This window comes from Anolis carolinensis, chromosome 2 (assembly GCF_035594765.1).
Source record: "Anolis carolinensis isolate JA03-04 chromosome 2, rAnoCar3.1.pri, whole genome shotgun sequence".
Lineage (NCBI taxonomy): Eukaryota > Metazoa > Chordata > Lepidosauria > Squamata > Dactyloidae > Anolis > Anolis carolinensis.
The window spans coordinates 37692131-37714167 of record NC_085842.1 but is presented as its reverse complement, the minus strand read 5'-3'; the positions used below and the strand labels follow the sequence as shown (position 1 = coordinate 37714167).

The window sequence follows — 22037 nt, the reverse complement described above, 5'->3', positions numbered from 1 at the left end:
CCGTGGCCACCCCCATTTCCTTCAAGATTTGGCCAGTCACTTCAAGGATACCACCCATCCATCTTGCCCTTGGTCAGCACCTCTTCCTTTTTCCTCCCATTTTCCCCAGCATCATTCTCTTCTCCAAACTTTCCTGTCTTCTAACTATGTGGCCAGAGTACTTCATCTTTGCTTCTATAGGTATCCTCTAAAATCATGTCCATAGAATAATAGCATTGGAAAAGACCACCAGAGTGCGATCCCCTGGCAGGCAGGAAAGAAAAATTAAAGTACTCCCAACAGATAGCCATCCAGCCTTTGATTATAAACCTTTAGAGAATGAGACTTCACCACACTTTGAGGCAGTATATTCCATTATTGAGCAGCTCTTACCATCAGGATATTTTTCCTAATTTTCAGGTGGAATCTCTATTCCTGCAGTACGGATCCTTTGCTCCGTGTCTCTTAGTTTTTGGAGCAGCAGAAAAAGGTATTGCTCTATATTCAGTATATCCTTTCAAATATTTAAACTATGCTATCATGTCAACTCTTAACCTTCTCTTCTCTAGGCTAAACATATCAAGCTCCCCACACCGTTCCTCATAAGACATGGTTTCCAAACTTTGACCATTCTGGTTGTCTTCCTCTGAATGATCCAGAGTGTCAAATATTCTTCTTGAACTATGAGGTACAGTATTCTCAGTATTCTAGGTGAGGTCTGACAGAAGTAGGATAAAGTGGTACTATTACTTTCCTCAATCCAGATGCTGTTGATACAGCCTAGATTTGCATCTTTTTTTGTTTTTGTTAGCTGCCATATCACACAGTTCATTCATATTCAAGCTTCTGGTCTACTAAAACCTCTAGCTCTTTTGTTTACTCATCATGCTATATCCATTGCACCCACCACTTTTTGACTGACAGGTCATTTAAGATGCTTACTGTGTTCTGCCTTTCGAACCCAACCCCATTGCTTAGGACTCAGTAGCCTGAAGTATCCATTGTTTGCGCCATAACCAGCAATGATTTATCATGTTAATACCATTTATAAATGAATGGCCAGTTACAAAATTAGACTGATTTGAAGTTTCAAACCCATTTTTTCAGGGTGGTGAGGGAGAGAATTACTGAGCTAAGTGCCTTGATTAAAATGCTCTGAGGTTCACTCACCGATTTTTCTGTCATGACTTGTCTGGCCTTCTGCTGCTAAGTGACCTTGCTCTTTGTATGCTAAACACAAATAGTGTGTGAGAAAGGGAGATATCCCCAGTTTGGTTGTTCTTGATGCCCAAAGAGCTATGGATCTGGAAAGAATGCAGAGTAAATCCAGAGCAAACCAATGCAAAACAATTTGCTTAGATTAGGTTGAAGCTCTGAATCTATAACTTCAGCAATTTTGTGTGGTGAGGCAAGGGAGCAAGAGTAATTGGTGAGACTCCAGCCTCCAAGCTGAGTACACTGATATTATTGTGTTCAAAACTGTTGTCACAATATTTGGCGGCTGTAAAAAAAATAAAATACAACTTTAGGCCCAACGGGGTTCGAGGCCTCATTCCACCTTGAGTCAGGCTATTCCTTTCTGTTTCAATCACCTATGTTTTTTTCTGAGTTATCTATATTTATCTATATATTTCCATTTTTAGGCAACTTGTATCAGAAAGAAAAAACTGTTCCTACATTTTGCTGGAGTTTATTCACCTCTTTCTAGTCTCTGTTTTTAAAAAGTGTTCCAAAATTTGTGTTTATTTTATTATATTTGTCCTTTTAGCATTAAAACACAATTCAAAACCTTTTCCCAGTGCTTTTTATCCTTACAGGCTCTTTATATAAGGAGAGAAGATACACACAAGGACAGAACTAAATGTGACACTGCACATGTATGAATTTGGCACAACATAATACATACAGTATGTCCATGAAACATTTAAGCGGACTTGTTCATGCTATGCTCCTGCTTTATGTCATTACCTTGCATTGTTGTGGGCAGGGAAACAGCAAAATTAATTATGTGTTGGGGTTCTGAAGTTGTTAAGGTCCTCTTAAAGACCATGACCACAGGTCCAAGTATTGTAAGATGTGATTTCACTGCAGAAGGAGCCCCTGGTGGTGCAATTGGGTAAATCCTTGTGCCAGCAGGACTGCTGACTTGAAGATTGGGTTGCTGACCTGGAGCTTGCGGTTTGACTATGGGGAGAGTGAGGATGACCTCCCTCTATCAGCTCCAGCTCCCCATGCAGGGACATGAGAGAAGCCTCCCACAAGAATGGTAAAAACATCAAACATCCAGGCGTCTCCTGGGCAATATCCTTGCAGACGGCCAATTCTCTCACACAAGAAGCAACTTGCAGTTTCTCAAGTCGCTCCTGACACGAAAGAAAAAGAAAACTTCTTGCAGAAAATATGGAAGTGTTCACCACATGTGGAAAAATAAAAGAAACGATGTGGTTATTTGCCAAGGTTTCTTGCTGCCAAAGACATAATACTTAAAATGAACCAAGCTGATTTGACATGAGATACAAAAATTCCATGAGCACCCTTTCCTATCCCAGGCAATAGCTATGTAACAATATATACTCATGTATAAGTCTAGAAATTTTAATAAAAAACAACCTCAAGCACCTCAGTCGACTTATCCAATATCCATGAGTCAGTGAGAGTGTTATAGCTCAGCCGTCAGGATCTGGCCCTCTACAGGAGTTAGAGTGGGACTCAGAGGCTGATTTAGTTTTTGAGCCTCTCTGGGATTTGGATCAGAGCCCAATGGCTTTGCAGGTGCCTGAAGTTGTGGTTACAGAGGAACAGCTAATTGGAGAACATTCCGATGTTAACTCAAGGCTAAATTCACCAGATAGAGTTGTTGTAGGGGAGGATGAGTCTTTTGATCAGAGGCAATCTCTCTCACAGGATAGGAGCCAAAGGGAAGTGCTGAGAAGAAGTAAACGTCTGACTCTCAAACACTTCAGTTAATAAACTTTCCTATGGGAAGCTGTGATTGTCCTGGATCTCATGAACGGTAGCTCTGAGGTTTCCTTAAAGTGACCTCGTGCCTTGTTTTCTTTGTGTTGTCAACGTTGCCTTTCTTGAGAGAAGCATCTCCGTTCCTGTCTCTTGCTACTTGCCTCGTTCCCGTGCTGTTTCCAGGATATCCAGTTGCAGTTCGTGCCTTGTGACTCTCGAGTATACCTCTTCTTGTTACTCCTGTTTTTCCTGCTCTCCAAGGGATACCTTCCATATGGATTACAGTTGGCATTTTTGCTGCGTCTTGTCCCTGATTCCTGCAACTACTGGCTGTTTACTGACTTCGACTCTTTGCTGGAACTCTTTGTGTTCTGTTTGTGGATTATAACGTTGAAAGACTTTGAAGAACCATCTTTTGAACTATTGTGAGCATTATATTATGGACTACTGACTCTTATTACTCTTACTGCTATTTACTTGCATATATACATATATATAATCTTCAATAAACTGTGTTGCCTGAATACCTGGCTTCTGTGTGGTTCTCAGAGTGCTCTCATACCCTTGGGGTGCAACAGTTAGGATTGTAACTTAACTCTTACGAAAGAAAGGAACCATGCCCTTATCAGAGTACAGAATGTCAATTGCTTAGTCAATCCCAGGAGAACCTCAATGGAGCACTGACACCCTCTACTCTCTCCACCATGATGCTGCTTCTGGGCTTTTTGAATGCTTGGATGAGAAAATAGTGACAGAGGCCAGGAATGGAAGGCCCTGAACTGGCATTGATGCTTTCTCCTCCCTGCAGAATATCGACTTATTCACATATCAAAATCCATAATTTGGGGGCCAAAGATTGCCCTTGACTTATTCATGAGGTTGACTTGTGTGTGTGTGTGTATAATCCTATACATATTTTATACATAGTAGTATAATTTTCTACTCTTTTTCTAAATTGAGGCAGATGTTTCCCTCTGTCTAATAGCAGACCTTGTCATGCTCATAAGTTAAATCAAGTTTCTGAAGGGAGAAATATTTTTGTTGGGTGCACCTGTCACCTCCACATCTCAAGAAATGCTACTAGGCTTTGGGTCAGGGAAAGAAGAGATGGTAAATACTTTTAGGATTCCGGGAAGCAACTTCCAGCTCATGAGCTTTCAGAAAAGTTTGTTTGCCTCTTGGAAATACTTTTGAGATGTGTACCTGAAAATATGAGAATATTATTGCCACAAACAAATGAGTAAATACCATATAAATAAGCTTTTCTAGGTAGGATTACATAGGCTTGATATCTGGCATAGGACTACCCTGTATAGTTGTGAAAGGGCCTTTATGCTCCAGCCCAAAATATGCCGACTTGGAAGGTCATCCCACAGAAATCAAGAGGCCGATTCCTGAGAAAATGGCTCCAAAGGTTGGCCCATGCATGATTAGCAACAAAGGTTGAGTAGTAGAGTCAGCCTCTGCACCACGGCCATCCACACTATGAATATGCTCTTTGGATTAATCCTGGATATATTATTGGCTGTGGGCTCATAACTTCTCATAAGCTGTGGACTTTTTTCTTGGTAAAGTCTTCTGATGTGCAGAGCTTTTGCTGCTGGTGAAAACAATTCTAAAGCGGGGGTGTATTTTGATTCCCTCTTGTGCCTGCAGGGCATGTGTCAGTTTCCTCTTGCGTAGCATCGTCACATCTTAAGGAATTCTGTTTTATAGGCTCGGATGATGAGGAGATGGTGGAATCTGCATATCTTAGCATAAATCCAGAGGGGGAATGTTCCCACAATTTATGAAGCAATTCTGGGTAGAGCTGGTGCAAAGTGACAGAACAAGAAGCTTTTGAGTGCATTTCCTGATTGCTGCCCTAGAGAAGATAACATTCTTCTGTAGTTCAACAGATTTGAAACAAACTGACTGTAACTTTCTTTTCAATACTTGTTTCAATCAGCCATTGTGAACTATTTCCCATAATCCATAGAAAAAAATCTTATAATTTCTTTTCTTACAAGAGAACTACACAAAATACCGGCAGCTTTGCCTCCCTTTGAACTCACACCCCCATGGGCCGTACCCTTGGCAGTGTTCCTAAATATACCTGTCTTCATTGGAATTCCCAAAATGGTGACCAGAAGGAATACTGTGTCATTTCATTCCACATGACTCCAACAAGAATAATTGTGAGTCTGACAGGAGTTCTGGGGGTAATTTTCCATGTTTTAGGGGCTTTCGGATCATTTTTGGTGAAAAACTCCCCCAAATCACACCAAATTTTGCTAAAACAATTAGTGGAGGAGTTTGAAAGGCCAGCGGGCAGTTTCAGGGCCGCAAAACTGACTTCCAGGAGGCTGTGCATTGCTCATCCAATCTACAGCAAGGATGGATATCGTAGGGTCATAGAAGTGCCAAAGTTAATAGGGAGGAATGCTGAAAATTTTATTCTGGAGCAGTGGTTATCAACCTTCCTAATTTCATGTCCACTTAATACAGTTCCTCATGTTGTGGTGACCCCCAAACATAAAATTATTTTTGTTGCTACTTCATAACTGTACTTTTGCTACTGTTATGAATCTTAATGTAAATGTTCTGATATGCAGGATGCATTTTCATTCAAATACCCAATACGCCCAAATTTTAATACTGGTGGAGTTGGGAGGGGATTGATTTTGTCATTTGGGAGTTGTATTTGCTGGGATTTATAGTTCACCTACAATCAAGGAGCATTCCAAACTCTACCAATGATGGAATTGAGCCAAATTTGGCACACAGAACTTCCATGACCAACAGGAATACTGGAAGGGTTTGATGGGTATTGACCTTGGGTTTGGGCATTGTAGTTCACTTACATCCAGAAAGCACTGTGGACTCAAACAATGATGGATCTGGACTAAACTTGGCACAAATACTTGATATGCCCAAATGTGAACAAGGTCTATTTTGGGAAAACAGACCTTGGCATTTGGTAGTTGTAGTTGCTGGGATTTATAGTTCACCTACAATCAAAGAGCCCCTTGAACCTCACCAATGATTGAATTGGGCCAAATTTCCCACACAGAACCCCCATGACCAACAGAAAATGGTCTGGAGGATCTCCTCTTTCTCAATCCCATTCACCAAGCAGGAAGGAACTGAAGACTTGGATGTTTAGACAAGCCTTTGAGAATGTCTAGCCCAATGGTCTGCAGTTATGATACAGCACAGCTCTTTCATCCCATTCCCTTGTTTCTTAGCCACAACTTGCACTATCCCTTTCATTTCTTCTTGTTTACAGTTCACCATGTTTTTATGACAGGTTATAGGTTATTGGGCGCTGTTCTGAGTTCAAATTGTTGTTTTATATACTAGTGGTTTTATTTTGTATTGTACTGTGTGTTAATTTTATGTGTTGTTTTAGGCACCTTGTGCCATATGTAAGCTGCCCCGAGGCGGGGTACAAAAATAAACAATTATTATTATTTCTTCTTCTTCTTCTTCTTCTTCTTCTTCTTCTTCTTCTTCTTCTTCTTCTTCTTCTTCTTCTTCTTCTTCTGGCTAATGGGAAGAACTTGAGATTCAGTGCTAAATGCCATACCTTCGAACATTTCACAGAAAACCTGGCACGTTTATGAACAAGTAACATTAGAGTGTGATCAAGATAGCAAAGGCTATTAATGAGGAAGAACATGCCAGCTGAAAGAGGCGGCAGCAGTTTGCTTTTGCCTATTGGGAAGGGCAATTCTGTCCCCCTCTTCTTAGAATGAATGGGTTTTTTGAAGCTTAAGCTTTTTCAGGGCCTCAGAAATGGTGAATGGGGTTGCTTGGCTGGTTATGCAATTTTTCTGAAGTTTTTAGCACCTCTCATTCAGCCTTCAAAATTCCAAATGTGCGGTTTCCTCTTTAATTATGAAAGTTGGGCATGCAAAAACTGGCAATCAATGCTTCAGTCAGGGGATTAGTGTTTAGTGATTTCCAGACACAAATACCCACATTTATCTGACTAGTGTCTCTCAGATTTGAGGAACTGATAGATAACTGAGTAATTTAGCCGACAGGGTAATGAATTTATGGATTGTTCTCCCAACCTGAAAAATAAACTTGGTTTGATGTTCAGTTGCCATCAGGCTGTGTTTATTGTTTTAGTCTCCCTTGAAGTTAAATCCTGTTGATCAGAAATGCTTTAAAATAAAAAGGGAAGTGGGACAGGGAGCATAATGGTTATTGTGCAGCAGTGATGAATGAGACATTTTCAAAAGATCTCATAATCATGACATCTGCTTGGCCTACTCTGAAGCCAATGTTGACTTTCAAGCTATCCCTCACAAGCACAATGCAAACTATTCTAGCACAAATATAAAATGGGCATCCAGAAGTAGATTCCAGTCTGCTTCTTGCACATAGCAATTGTGACAGATATGCTATAAAAATAACCTTAAACTCTGCTAGGAGGACTATAGGGAAGAAATTAATGCAATAATTATCTGTCAGTGATTGTTGTTGTTGTTGTTTGCTTCAAAATCGTGTCTAACTTATGGTCACCATAGGTAAACCTATCATAGGGTTTTCTTGGCAAGATTTGTTCAGAGTGTGTTGGCTGCCCCAGCATTCACGGTGCAATAGGGGGTTCTGGCAGCAGGCAGGCCAGCCAGCGATGCATGACATGCCTCTTCTTAATTGGCCATGGCCGTACGGGGGAGCTCCTCCCCTCATGTCCTCCTGCTGAATCTGAATCAGAGCTCTGAGCTTCCCTTGCCCACATCAAAGGGTTTTTTTTGGTACTGCAACCTTTTTTTGGCTGGAGTTACACCTATAAAATGTACCTGTTCCGACGTACATACAAATTCCGCTTAAGAACAAATCTACAGAATCTATCTTGTTCATAAATATGAGATTAGATTCCAACAAATAAAACAACTAATGTTCCAAGAACTGCTTGGGTGTATACTCACACAGAAAAACACATATAGGAGGTAATTTATTGTTCATAATCTAAAATGATTCCCCTCTGATTTTGGAATTGGCATTTTTTCTCTAGTGTTCAAGGGACCAGTACCATATTGGTATCCATTGAAGAAAAAAAAGTCTTTTTTTTTTCTTGTATTATCTTCTTTTAATGACTAGAATAGACCAGTGTCACGACCCAGGTTGCAAAGGCACCAATAACCAAACACAGAGGCCAGAATCTAACTAATATCTTTATTGAAGGAATATATAAGGTTAGTAAAAGCAAATGTAAAAGATAGTCCAGAAGCAGACCTTTCAGGAAAGGTCAAAATTAGTCCAAAGAAATAATGTCCAATATGAAATATTAAGGTCCAAAGTTGTAATCCAATAACCGAAACACTCACTTTGCCAAGCAAAGTGAGGGGAGATGACAAGGTCCTTTAGTCCATAAACTTGAGCAAGGCTAGGAAATAACTTGATACTTGTAACAAGGCTTAAAACGTGGAACAAGGTAACTAAGAACAAGAACAAGGTCCGTGGAATAACTTGGTAAAATCCGTGGAACAAGGCAAGGATTGGTCCTGGGAAACAAGGCAAAGTCCGTAGATAAACAAAGGCTGGGAAGCAAGGCGAAGGCTGGATAGCAAGGCAAGGCTTGAGCAGGAGCGAGGCTTGAATCGGAGCGCGCTGTCCAGACACAACTCGCTCCGTAGGCTGACGAATTGACTCCGCGAAGTTACTACGCGGGTAAAACCCCTAAATAGAGTCTAACTTTCCCGCCGAAGCAGTTCTCTGGGAATCAGAACCGAAAGCTAAAGTCTGAGACCAGATGTGAGACTCCCCAAAGATTCTCACGAGAAGCAGTCTTAATTGGCCACATTCTTAGCTGCAATCCTCGCACTCCTGCGCGAAGCTGATTCCAAACTTCTCTGTTGTTTACAAAACTCCCGGCGCAAGAACACGGGAGAAGTAGGCTCTGGGGTTGTTTGACATACTTCTGGGAGACAACTTTCTTGCAGGTGCAAGGTTCCCAGATCTGCCTGGGAAAGATCTGGCTGAGAGGAATCCAGTTCTGACTGGGAAGGTAAAAAACCCAAGTTTTCCTCCTCATCAGGAATTACAATGTCCTGAGCAGGACTACAAGGCCCATGAGTCATCACACTATCCCCCTCCTCAAGGCCCCTCCCAAACTGGGGCCCTCTCCCCGAGGCGCGAGGTCGCGGCTTGGCGGGATAGGTCTGATGAAAGCGGCGGGTTAGATCAGGAGCATGGACTGTGGAGGCGTCTTCCCAAGAGCGTTCCTCAGGGCCAAAACCCACCCAGTCAATGAGATATTGTAGGCGGCGGCGATGAAAGCGAGAATCCAAAATGTCCTCAACCTCGAACTCCTCCTCCCCATTCATCAAAACAGGAGGGGGGGCCGGTTGGTCTGTATCAGGACGCACACCATCCGCCGGAAGGAGCAGGGAACGGTGAAACACTGGGTGAATGCGCATTGAACGCGGAAGTTGGAGTTTGAAAGTCACGGGGTTTAATTGCGCCACCACTGGATAGGGGCCAATGAAACGGGCATCTAACTTCCGGCAAGGGCGGTGGGAGGGCAGAAAGCGAGTGGACAGAAAAACCCGTTCTCCTACCTTGATTTCAGGGCCCGGCTGGCGGTGTTTGTCAGCGTGGCGTTTATAGTCCTCCTTGGCTTGGTCCAGTTGCTGGAGCAAAAGTTGTTGCACCGCTGTGAGTTCCTGCAGCCAATCTTCTGCTGCGGGAACTTCTGAAGTTTCAATGACAGGGGGAAAGAAACGTGGATGGAAGCCGTAGTTTGCAAAGAACGGCGTTTCTTTTGTAGAAGCTTGAACTCCATTGTTGTAGGCAAACTCTGACAGTGGTAACAGAGAAGCCCAATTGTCCTGTTGGTAATTTACATAGCAGCGAAGATACTGCTCTAAAGTGGCATTGGTGCGCTCCGTTTGCCCATCTGTTTGGGGATGATGAGCTGAAGATAAGCGAGAGTCTATGCCCAATAGTTTTTGTAGTGCCTTCCAAAAACGAGAGGTGAATTGAGATCCACGGTCTGTGACTAAACTCTTGGGCAATCCATGAAGTCTGAACACATGTTGAAGGAATAGATCCGCAGTCTCTTTGGCCGTGGGGAGGCCTTCGCAGGGAATGAAATGGGCTAACTTGGTGAAAAGGTCCACCACCACTAAGATCGTGGTGAATCCACAGGAAGGTGGTAGATCAGTGATGAAATCCGCAGAAATTATTTCCCATGGGCGAGATGGGGTAGGAAGGGGGTGTAAAAGCCCTGAGGGCTTCTCCCTTCTTATCTTGGAGCGCTGACATACTGGGCAGGTGTTGACATATTTTTCCACATCCTTGCGGATCTTGGGCCACCAAAAATCCCTTAGGATCAGATGCATGGTTTTAAATAGTCCGAAGTGTCCTGCTGGTTTGCAGTCATGACACAGACGAAGCGCTTTTTCCCTGCCCGGTCCGGGTGGGATATAAACATGATTTCTATAGCAAAGCAGCCCATCTTTAAGCGAAAAGGGAAAATGCAGACCTTGGCGAAGTTGGTCCTGCGCCCAGGCATCTGCTTGCTGACTAGCCCTGATTTCTTGAGCACAGATGGGTCCTGGAGTAGAGGAAGTTGAACCAATGGAAATGGATTTGGTGTTCCCCACTGTGAGCGTGGCAAAGTTCTCGGGTTGTAATAGTTGGGATTCAAAGGTCTCCTTACGTCCTGCAGCGTATTCCGGTTTACGTGACAGGGCGTCTGCTTGCTTGGTCTGGGCTGGGGTCACGTAATGAATCTGGAAGTTGAAACGTTCGAAGAATAAAGCCCAACGTTGCTGCCTCTGATTCAGTTTGCGGGCAGTTCTTAGATGTTCTAGATTACGATGATCAGTATGGACTTCAATGGGAAATTTGGCCCCTTCTAGCCAATGTCTCCAAGTTTCAAAGGCTGCCTTTATGGCCAGTAGTTCTTTTTCCCAAATGGTGTAATTCCTCTCTGGTGTGGTTAGTTGACGAGAGTAAAAGGCACAGGGATGGAGGTGATCTCCCACCGGTTGTAAGAGTACAGCCCCAATTGCCACATCAGAGGCGTCCGCTTGCACAACAAAAGGGGTTCCAGGATTTGGGTGCTGTAGAATTGGCTGGGAGGTGAATAGTTTCTTTAGTTGCTGGAACCCTTTCTCTGCTTGGTCAGTCCAGCGGAAAGGCTGCTTTCCACGGATGCAGCTAGTGATGGGGTCGGACCAGCGGGCAAAATCTGGAATGAACTTGCGGTAATAGTTCGCGAACCCCAAGAAACGCTTCACCTCTTCCTTGTTAGTTGGCGCCCGCCATTCCAATACTGCTGAAACCTTGGCTGGATCCATGGAAAGCCCTAGAGGCGAGATGCGGTAACCAAGGAAATCTACCTCTTGTAGATCAAAGGCGCATTTTTCCAGCTTGGCATAAAGTCCATGATCCCGCAGTCGTTGTAACACCATTTTGACGTGGTTCTCATGTTCTGATTGTGATCTAGAAAACACCAAAAAATCGTCCAGGTAGATTATCAAGAACCTGTCTAGATAGTCCTGAAAAATGTCATTGACAAAATGCTGGAACGTTGCGGGAGCTCCGCATAAACCGAAATTCATAACTCGGGACTCGAATAATCCGAATTTGGTCTGGAAGGCGGTCTTCCACTCGTCCCCTTCCCTGATGCGAACTAAGTTGTAAGCCCCCCGAAGATCCAGCTTGGTGTAAACCTTGGCTCCTCGAAGCCGATCCAGTAGATCCGAGATTAAGGGCAGGGGATAGCTGTTCCGCTTGGTGATATTGTTCAATGCTCTGTAGTCCACCACCAAGCGTAGTTCCCCTGACTTCTTCTTCACAAACATCACTGGGGAGGCGGCTGGGGATTGAGAGGGTCTGATGAATCCCTTGCGAAGGTTTGTCTCTATGAATTCCCTGAGAGCTTCTTGCTCTGGTTCGGTCAGGGAGTAGAGATGCCCTCGCGGGATCGGGGCCCCCTCCACCAAGTCAATGGCACAGTCATAAGGTCTATGTGGGGGTAATTTTTCGGCTTCTTTCTCATTGAATACATCCCAATACTCGGAGTACTTCTTTGGCAAGGTGATGATGGGCTCGGTGTCTGTGGCATGGCAGACCTTGGCTACGAGGCAATGGTTTTGGCAATACGGTGAAGCAAACTGCAGTTCTCTGTTGGACCAGGAGATGTTAGGGTCGTGGAGAGTCAGCCATGGGATTCCCAAAATCACAGGGAAATGGGGAACCTCGGTAACAAAGAAGGAAATCTCTTCCATATGTTCCCTTATCCACATCCTGGTGGGTTCCGACCACTGACTTACGGGGCCCGTCTTGAGGGGGCGGCCGTCTATGGCTTGCACCACACGGGCATTCTTGAAATCATGATATTGTAATCCCAGTGAGTCGGCATACTCTCTATCAATGAAATTGTTGGTAGCTCCAGAGTCTATCATGGCGTGGATCATGACGGGTCCCCTTTTTGCTGACCATAATGTGACCACGAGAAGGAACAGGACCCCGGTTGGCGGCTCTTGAATAGATTTTTTGACCGGGTTGGCGAGCCTCTCTACACCCGGTCGTTGGCTTCCCCCGCCGGCTGTGTGCCCGTCGGCTCAGACGCCTTCGTCTCCGTGGAGGACGCCGCCGCAAGACGGGCGGCAGGCTTCCCTTTGGCCGGGCACTCTCTGGCGAAGTGGCCCCCATTCCCGCAGTACCAACAGAGGTTTAAGCGTTGACGACGGGCCTTCTCGGCGGCATCCAGTCTGGGACGCACATTGCCCAACTGCATCGGCACCTCCTCGCCTCCTCTGGGGTATGGGGTTGGCGGTGGGGGTCTCCACACTGGACGTGGCTGAACGCTGGTGGGAGCGGGGGGGTTTGCCCCGGCTCTACTGCCCTGGCCTCGAACCCACTGTTTCCTGTTGGCAATCATGACTTCAGCCCGTAAACATTGATCAATGAGTGCCTCGAGGGTCTGGGGAGGATCCACCTTGGAGATTTCTTCCAGCATTTCAATGTTGAGACCCTCCCGGAATTGTCCTCTGAGGGCTACATCGTTCCAGCCGGTGTTGTGGGCCAGCACTCGGAACTCGGCTATATACTGAGACATAGGCCTGTCTCCTTGGAAAAGGCGACGGAGTTTGTGCCCGGCTGCCTCCAAATTGTCCTCGATTCCCCAAGTCTCCTTGAGGTGGTCCAAGAAGTGTTGCGCTGATCTTAGGTGTGGAGAGGCTTGGTCGAACAGTGCCGTCGCCCAATTGGCCGCTGGCCCGTCTAGAAGACTGTAAACCCACGCCACTTTGATGTCTTCTTGGGGAAACTCGGCATCACGGGCCTCTAGATAAGCTTGACATTGGCGACGGAAAACATGAACCTTAGAAGCTTCTCCAGTAAACTTGGTAGGCAACGCCATGGCCGGGAGGCGGATTCCGCGCTCCCGCAAGCCCTTTATTTCTCCATCCTGGGCGTTGAGTCTGTCGCGGATGCGATCCACCTCATCCTTGTCGATGGTGTAGGTAAGCGGCTGCCCACCCGGCACGGTTCCGGTAGACATTCTGGCCTTGGTTAATTGGTGCTTATGGGTGGCGGAGTCAAACTGTCACGACCCAGGTTGCAAAGGCACCAATAACCAAACACAGAGGCCAGAATCTAACTAATATCTTTATTGAAGGAATATATAAGGTTAGTAAAAGCAAATGTAAAAGATAGTCCAGAAGCAGACCTTTCAGGAAAGGTCAAAATTAGTCCAAAGAAATAATGTCCAATATGAAATATTAAGGTCCAAAGTTGTAATCCAATAACCGAAACACTCACTTTGCCAAGCAAAGTGAGGGGAGATGACAAGGTCCTTTAGTCCATAAACTTGAGCAAGGCTAGGAAATAACTTGATACTTGTAACAAGGCTTAAAACGTGGAACAAGGTAACTAAGAACAAGAACAAGGTCCGTGGAATAACTTGGTAAAATCCGTGGAACAAGGCAAGGATTGGTCCTGGGAAACAAGGCAAAGTCCGTAGATAAACAAAGGCTGGGAAGCAAGGCGAAGGCTGGATAGCAAGGCAAGGCTTGAGCAGGAGCGAGGCTTGAATCGGAGCGCGCTGTCCAGACACAACTCGCTCCGTAGGCTGACGAATTGACTCCGCGAAGTTACTACGCGGGTAAAACCCCTAAATAGAGTCTAACTTTCCCGCCGAAGCAGTTCTCTGGGAATCAGAACCGAAAGCTAAAGTCTGAGACCAGATGTGAGACTCCCCAAAGATTCTCACGAGAAGCAGTCTTAATTGGCCACATTCTTAGCTGCAATCCTCGCACTCCTGCGCGAAGCTGATTCCAAACTTCTCTGTTGTTTACAAAACTCCCGGCGCAAGAACACGGGAGAAGTAGGCTCTGGGGTTGTTTGACATACTTCTGGGAGACAACTTTCTTGCAGGTGCAAGGTTCCCAGATCTGCCTGGGAAAGATCTGGCTGAGAGGAATCCAGTTCTGACTGGGAAGGTAAAAAACCCAAGTTTTCCTCCTCATCAGGAATTACAATGTCCTGAGCAGGACTACAAGGCCCATGAGTCATCACAACCAGTCATCTTAAGACTTTATTTGTTGGAATCTAATATTATATTCAAGGAGCCCCGGTGGCGAAGTGTGTTAAAGCACTGAGCTGCTGAACTTGCAGACCGAAAGGTCCCAGGTTCAAATCCCGGGGGCGGAGTGGGCGCCCGCTGTTAGCTCCAGCTTCTGCCAACCTAGCAGTTCGAAAACATGTCAATGTGAGTAGATCAATAGGTACATCTCCAGTGGGAAGGTAATGGTGCTCCATGCAGTCATGCCAGCCACATGACCTTGGAGGTGTCTACGGACAATGCCGGCTCTTCAGCTTAGAAATGGAGATGAGCACCAACCCCCAGAGCCAGACATGACTGGACTTAACATCAGGGGAAACCTTTACCTTTATTTTAATATTATATTCAAGGTCTAAAATCAAAATCAATACGAACTGCCCTATTCTATCATTCCTTTTTATATAACTTCCAAGTTTTTCAATCTTTAATGTGTAAAACCCACTGTTAAGTACCCTTTTTGGGTTATCAATAATAATTTGATTTAGCTTTCCTAGATTTAGACACATGCAAACATGCACATTAACATATTGCTTTGGACAGTGTGACATTTTTTGGCATTCCCATGTGTCAGGTTTTATGTTTTTGAGTTTGCCTTATTATGATTATAGGGTTAACTGATGGGTGATAATATACAAGAAAAAGTGGGCAAATTGTGATTTTCCATCCATGGCAGAAAATGGTCGACAAAATGAAGGTTTCAAGCTTAATCTATAAAAACAGAAGACGGCCAACCAATGTTCAAAAAACAGATTTCTCCATATTTTCATCATTCTGCAAGAGAAGGGAGCTCTCCACACAGACTGAAATTTGGCAGTAGCGATGGCTTTTTTGCACTTTCACCATGAAGCCTGCTGGCTCCCATCACACACAGTAAAACCACATCTGGGGTGGCTCCATGGCGAAATGCAAAAACCCCGTTGCCGGTGGCTCGCGACAGGAGGCTTCCTATCTTTCTATTATGAAATATGGATTGAGGCGGCTTACTGAGGCTTCCCCCGTGTGATGAGGGGAAGCCAGGACGGTGCGGGGCAACAGGTTCCCACACTCCCTACCTCCCCCCTGGATCTAAATGGCGATACCATTCGCTCCCAGTCCGAATCGATGCTGGTGGCAGAAAATGCTCCGTGCTGGTTTCTTCAATTTAGCACGATAATGACACTTTGCCTAGGGACTCTTCACACAGGCTGACATTTGGTGCATGTGAAATGGTCCTTGGAAAGCCCGGAGAGAAAAGCAGTTGAGGAAAGAAGGGAGAGTGAAGGGAGAAACAGCCAGGTCTCCCTTAATGTTTAAAGCATGTACTCAACCGGCTTAATGTGGCTTCCTCCCATGTGATGAGGGTAGCCATCATGGAGCAGGAACAGGGCAACAGGTCACCATGCCCCGGGGTGGGCACCACCAAAATCAACAGGATTCGCAGCAATACTTGACAATTCCAGTGGTGCATCTGAAGGGGTCCAAGACTTTCTCTGTTCTTCCCCACTCATCTAAAGATACATGAGGAAATCTAGATACGTGGCAGGCGAAAGACACAATCATTATTCCATGCACACTGACTCAGTTTTGATGTCATCTCATGCTTATAGGTGAACCGGTTCCATTTTGGTGACTGTATCTACATGTATTCTCACTTAGACTGAGGAAGAGCAGTTGCTCCAGTTTCATTCAGTAGGTTTGGCAACTCATAGAATGGGTATTTCAACCAGGTCCTCCTGGTATCAAACAACAAAGTTACTGCTACACCACAGCAGGTTATGAAAATAAAAGCTGGAGATTGAAAAAGAAATTACTGTAGCTGCATTTGCATTCCCATATGGAAATACAGTAGAGTCTCACTTATCCAACATTCGCTTATCCAACATTCTGGATTATCCAACGCATTTTTGTAGTCAATGTTTTCAAAACATTGTGATATTTTGGTGCTAAATTTGTAAATACAGCAATTACGACGTAGCATTACTGCATATTGAACTACTTTTTCTGTCAAATTTGTTGTATAACATGATGTTTTGGTGCTTAATTTGTAAAATCATACCTTAATTTGGTGTTTAAAAGGCTTCTCCTTAATCTCTCCTTGTTATCCAACATATTTGCTTATCCAATGTTCTGTCAGCCCGTTTATGTTGGATAAGTGAGACTCTACTGTACCATTTTGCAGCTCCTGAGGCAGAATGGAGTGGTACTGTCCTTTAAATTCATTTATTTTTGAAGTTCATGCTGCATGTTAGAAGAACAACACACAAAACCACACATATGCTTTTAAAAGATACATGAATAATAGAGTTGGAAGAGATCTCAAAGGCCATCCATTCCAACCCCATTATGCCATGCAAGAACTTACAATCAAAGCATCCTTGACAGATATCCATCCAGGCTCTGCTTTAAAAACTCCAGGAAATAACAACAACAACAACAACAACAACAACAACAACAACAACAACAGTAACAACAGCAGCAGCAGCAGCAGCAGCAACAACAACAACAGTAATAATAATTTATAGATTGCCCTATCTCCCCGAAGGGACTCAGTGCGGTTTCGAACAATATGGGGAGGTGACTCTACGACACTAGAGCAGCATTTTCCACTGTTGAACAGGTCTTAGTGTCAAGGAGTTCTTCCTAATGTTGGGATCTCCTTTCTTGCAATTTGAATCAATTGCTCCATGTCCTAGTCTCAACAGCAGCAGAAAACTAACTTGCTCCCTCCTCAATTTGACATCCTTTCAAATATTTAAATACAATGTCATATATTATAAATGGGGAGCGGGGGTTAGGGGAGTGTGTGTGGGGTCTGTATAGCTGAAAAATAGGTACAACAATAGGCACTTAATTCCCAAAGAAATCACAATAGAACAGAATGAATATTTGGGGACAAGTGGGAGTCTGAGGAATTGAGAGATAATTTTGTTCGTTGTTTTCCATTATTGATGGACATTATTGGCATTACTGGCTTGCATTCTGCAGCTTTTAGTTTTCTGTTTGCATTTTAAAGATTAAAAGAACACTGTGTCTTGTGCTGATTATCACATAAATAATTTAGTATTTGTATGTTGATAGCTGGTAATGTAAGTTGTAATTGGAAGATATGTTTAGTACTCTTAACACTCAATGTATCTCATCAGCATCAGAAGTTGCTCACATGGCAAACAACTTATTAATGTGCTTTCTTAACGAATGAATGATAATGAAAAAAGGATTTTCAGGTATATAATTTTCTGGTAGCATTTTGGTATCAATCAATGTGACACATATGGATTGTGATCTTAACTATATGGGAGTTGATGGGGTCATTCCTATAGTTATCCAAAGCAAGATGAATTGACTTCATTGAGACTTGCTACCTGGAAGGTGTGTTTAGGATGGCAATCCAAAGGACTTCTTATATGTATTTTGTTTTTGCCAAACCACTTCCCAGCTTCAATTTATACAAACCTTTGTATTTTCCTTTGGAGACTAGCAGTTGATGTGTTTCACGACTATTCACATTTTGCATTTTTATTAATAGAGTGAGATAAAAATGCTCTTGAGGACAGTTGGATATTGTAGGAAATGCTAAGCATGTGACAAATTATCTGTATCATACACTAGGGCCACATTAATGTCAGAATGTTTAAATATATTGTATTGCAAATGGAATAAGGTATGATAAATCTTTACCTTCAAATGTCTCTGCTGTTTTCTTCGCCTGCTTCTCATTCTTACTTTTTCCAACAGCGATACTGATCTCTCTGCTTATGCTTATATTGCTTTCCTCCAAATCTGTAATTTCTTGATATCATTCTTTGCTCTGTTTCTGAGTTTCAGGCTGCAAGTGCAATTATTTAGCAGCCAAAATGACAGCATCAAAGGCTGGAAGCATCATCATGTGGAATCTTGATCTTTGCAGAAGCACAATTTTATTTTTTTGGGAAAAATAAAGTGTGAAGGAACCTCATGTGATACTACATGGGGTGTGCCACTAGGTATTTTAAGGGGGGTGGGATAGGAAACTGTCACAGAAATGACGCTAAAAATCAACACCAGTATCTGGAAATGCAAAGTTTCTCTGCATTACTTTGTCACACCAGATCCCTTTTGTTGTCTATTTCATTTCTGTTGCTCTCCTGTTTATATAATTGTTCTTCCTTTATATAATTGCCCTTCCTCCTCTACAAGCTTTCTTTATCATTTTAAAAGTAGCTGTTTTCCCCATCCCAGAATGATGACATCAGATGATAAAGAATTACAACTATATAAACTATATCAAGAATTGAGCCGGAATTGTAGATGAGTGAGGGCACCATTTCAGATGGTTATGGTTACAATTCTCAAGACTAGGAGCAATGCATATTAATCGTCCATCAGATTGGGATTTGATGGAAATTGTCACCAAACTATTTCGGTGTGTGCACACACACTAATTGTTAACTTATGTTGACCCCATGCATTTCATTGGATTTCCCTTAGGAACGGAACACTCAGAAATGGTTTTGCCAATTCCCTCTTCTGAAATATAGCCTATAGCACATGGTATTTGTTACTAGTTTCCCATCCAAATGCTAACCATATTCGATCCTACTTACCTTCCAAGATGAGATGGGTTTTTGTGCCTTTCTGGTATTTGCCACGAAAGTTCTTTCTTACATATTCTTAAGTGCCCATGTTCCACAATTATCTCAATTTGAAGACAAAAATTTGAAGTTTTGCAAACCCGCAGATACCGAGAGAAAGTGAGAGAAAGCCTGGAGAGCTCTGCTAACCATGAATGTTCAAAGACAAGGAATCAGGATCTCACCAGCATTAAGGCAAATGACAGAAATTTTTATCCAATTTGCAGAAGGAACGCTTACACAGCAACTGGTGCTCAAAACGCATAAACCTACTGAATATGGAAAAGGCAGGCATTTTTATACATAAAGAATTCCGTGCATTAACATTCCTACCTGTTTGAAACTCCCTCCCAGCCTCCTGATTGGTCCATGGTGGAAAAGCCAGCTGGCATTTTTCAGGCCTCTGATTGGTCCAGAGGCAGGGCCTTGCTGGCTTGCTCTTCCATTGACTGGACCATCATAGTTAATTTGGCCCTCCGTCCTTGGGGAGCAATGTCTTCCTTGTGGGATAGAATTATGTCTGCCTTTTTATTAGAGTTGGGGGTGGTTGTGTTCGATAACAAGTTCACTTGGGTTGAGAACAATTACTTTCCTAACTGCTGGAAAATGTCTTGCTTTCACCCTTCTGTCCATTGTTTCTTGCTATAAACTATGAGTTCAAAGTACACAGTACCTCCACACAGTTATCTCAGCACGGGGTCACTTGCAATCTAGATAGAAGAAGAAGAAACCTTTCCCACTCAGAACAACAAGAGGAAAAAACTCAGAAATTGCAATTGCAGTCATTTATAAATTGCAGCTTGAACAAATGAGAAGAAATACAGCTAGGTTAAAAGTACAGGACATCCATGAAAGTGGGACTGTCTATCAATCTGAGATAACACCTTTCTAGGAATCTTTTCAGTCCCCCATCTCAACCCTGTGGTCAATTTCTTTAAATCAGTATGAGCATGCAACAAAATGGTAGAGTTCCACAAGAAAAGAGTAGTAGTCCAATGTTGTATGATGTTTACTTTCTAATTACTAGGAGTGAGAAAATATTAAACATATGTTTAGAAATCTTTTTTAAAAGTCAATTTATTGTCAATAAGTCCTGATGTGGAGATCCCTGCACTGATAAAAGAGTCTTCACAGAATTAGTCCGAAACTGTGAATAGTCTTACAAAACTTCTCAGTTACAAAAACTTTTTTTTCATTGGGGAGAAAATTGGTAAAGTTACTTGTTTCTTTTGAGAACAAAAAGAGCACAGAATTAGATCATGGCACTTTGAGAAAGCTTTCTCCCCTACAGAGCAATGTTCCAATTACATAAACAATGCAATCTTATCCATGCATAATCAGAAACAAGCCCCAATGAGTTCACTGTGACCTACTCCTCAAATATGTGTGTACAGGGCTGTAGTCTAATACATTCAAAAAAGCTAATGAAATGCAAGTACTTTTTCAATATAGTCATAGTTTTTCCAGCTATATCTTCCGTAACTAATTTCATTCCATTTATCTTGTGGAATTAAAAGTATTGTACATGAATTTCTCCTCATCCACCAAACTCCTTCATTTCTATCCAGGCAACAAGCCTGTGAAGTAAGGAAGGATGAGGCTGTTACGTTATGCGGAAACTGGGACTCGCTGCATCTGCAAGGTGCATTGGGACATATTATGTCAATACTGAGTGCATGCAGTGACCATTGGTCTGCGTGACAGCAGTAATTTTGAATAGATCTGATAAAGATTATTTGAATTTACATTTAGGCATTGTATAGTAGTATATTTGTTGTTGATTTCATGTTCCTACATGTACATGTGCATGCACACAGAGACAGTGTTATGCTAGTTGTTTTAGAATCCTTCCACACAGGCCTAAAGTCTGAGAGGAACTGGGTTTTTTTTACTCAGTTCCTCCCAGGTTTCTTCCTACCCCCAAACCAAACCCCTGGCTTTCCCTCGGGGAGTGGCTAAATGCCATCCAGGATCAACCAAAGGTTGACCCGGGAGGACATCCAACCCCATATCTAGCCCCCCCCCCCCATTTACTTCTTCAACACTTACCTAAAGGGCCTACCAGCAGTGCAGCACCCCCCAGAGAGTATTCCTGACACAAGGAAATAATGCTTCAGGTAGTGGTGGGAGGCTTCCAGAAACCCAAAGACCTGGGATGACTGTGGGGATTGACCCATGGGACTGCAGGCCCAGATCTTTGCAAGTGTCAGATTAATCCAAAGTAACTTGGAAATTCCAGTTTACTCTGAATTAATCTGAGCTAACCTGAGGCATCATTTTGATGCTTCTGGTTAACCTATGATGGATTGCAGGTTTTGGGACAGTATAGAAGAGCCCTCAATTTTTTCCCTCCCGATCTTCCTGAAAAGGTCCCTATATTGTCAATAGTAGTTTTGTGTAATTTGTCTCGGTAATAGCTTTTGTCCCCTTTGAGCTTGGCCATTTTGATCACACTTTAATGTTGCTGAGCTAGACACATCCCAGTTTTTGTCTATGAAATGAAAATGGGGCATTTGGGCATTCAGCTGGATCTTCTCACATCACAAAATATTTTGACCAATATCCTCAAATTGTAGACCATAATGTTCTGGTATTTAAAGAGAAAACAGATACTTTAGTGTCGCTTTCTACTTTTAGTTTCAAACTTCCTTTTCCACTGAAGAGCAAAGCAGAGAGCTTTTTGTTCCATCATACAAGGTTATTCTATATTCCATGACCTTGAAGCACATACATTTAAACATGGCTATTTCATTCCATGTACTGCTATTTTTTGTCGATCCTTTATCTTGCTTCTCTTTATCTTATAAAAATAAAATTTCCCTTTAGCCTCCCAATAATATCAAAGAAAAGCCAAAATATTTTATTTATCCTTCAGGACGGAAGGTAGAGTTAGCATGTATTCCTATGGGGGAAAAACAACATTTAATTCCAAACAGATA

At 43.1% G+C, this 22037-nt stretch overlaps 1 protein-coding gene across 3 annotated transcripts in view; it reads left to right on the top strand.

Annotated features, from left to right (window-relative positions):
• The window catches only part of fhit (fragile histidine triad diadenosine triphosphatase), a 998292-nt gene that overhangs the window by 71440 nt on the left and 904815 nt on the right, over positions 1-22037 (top strand). For 2 of the 3 annotated variants that reach the window (XM_062969657.1, XM_062969656.1), the window contains exon 2: positions 400-469. The exons of the other annotated variant lie outside the window; for it this stretch is intronic. In XM_062969657.1, coding sequence (XP_062825727.1) covers positions 400-469 — 70 coding nt within the window. The remainder of the gene's footprint in view (positions 1-399; positions 470-22037) is intronic. 3 annotated transcript variants of the gene reach the window in all.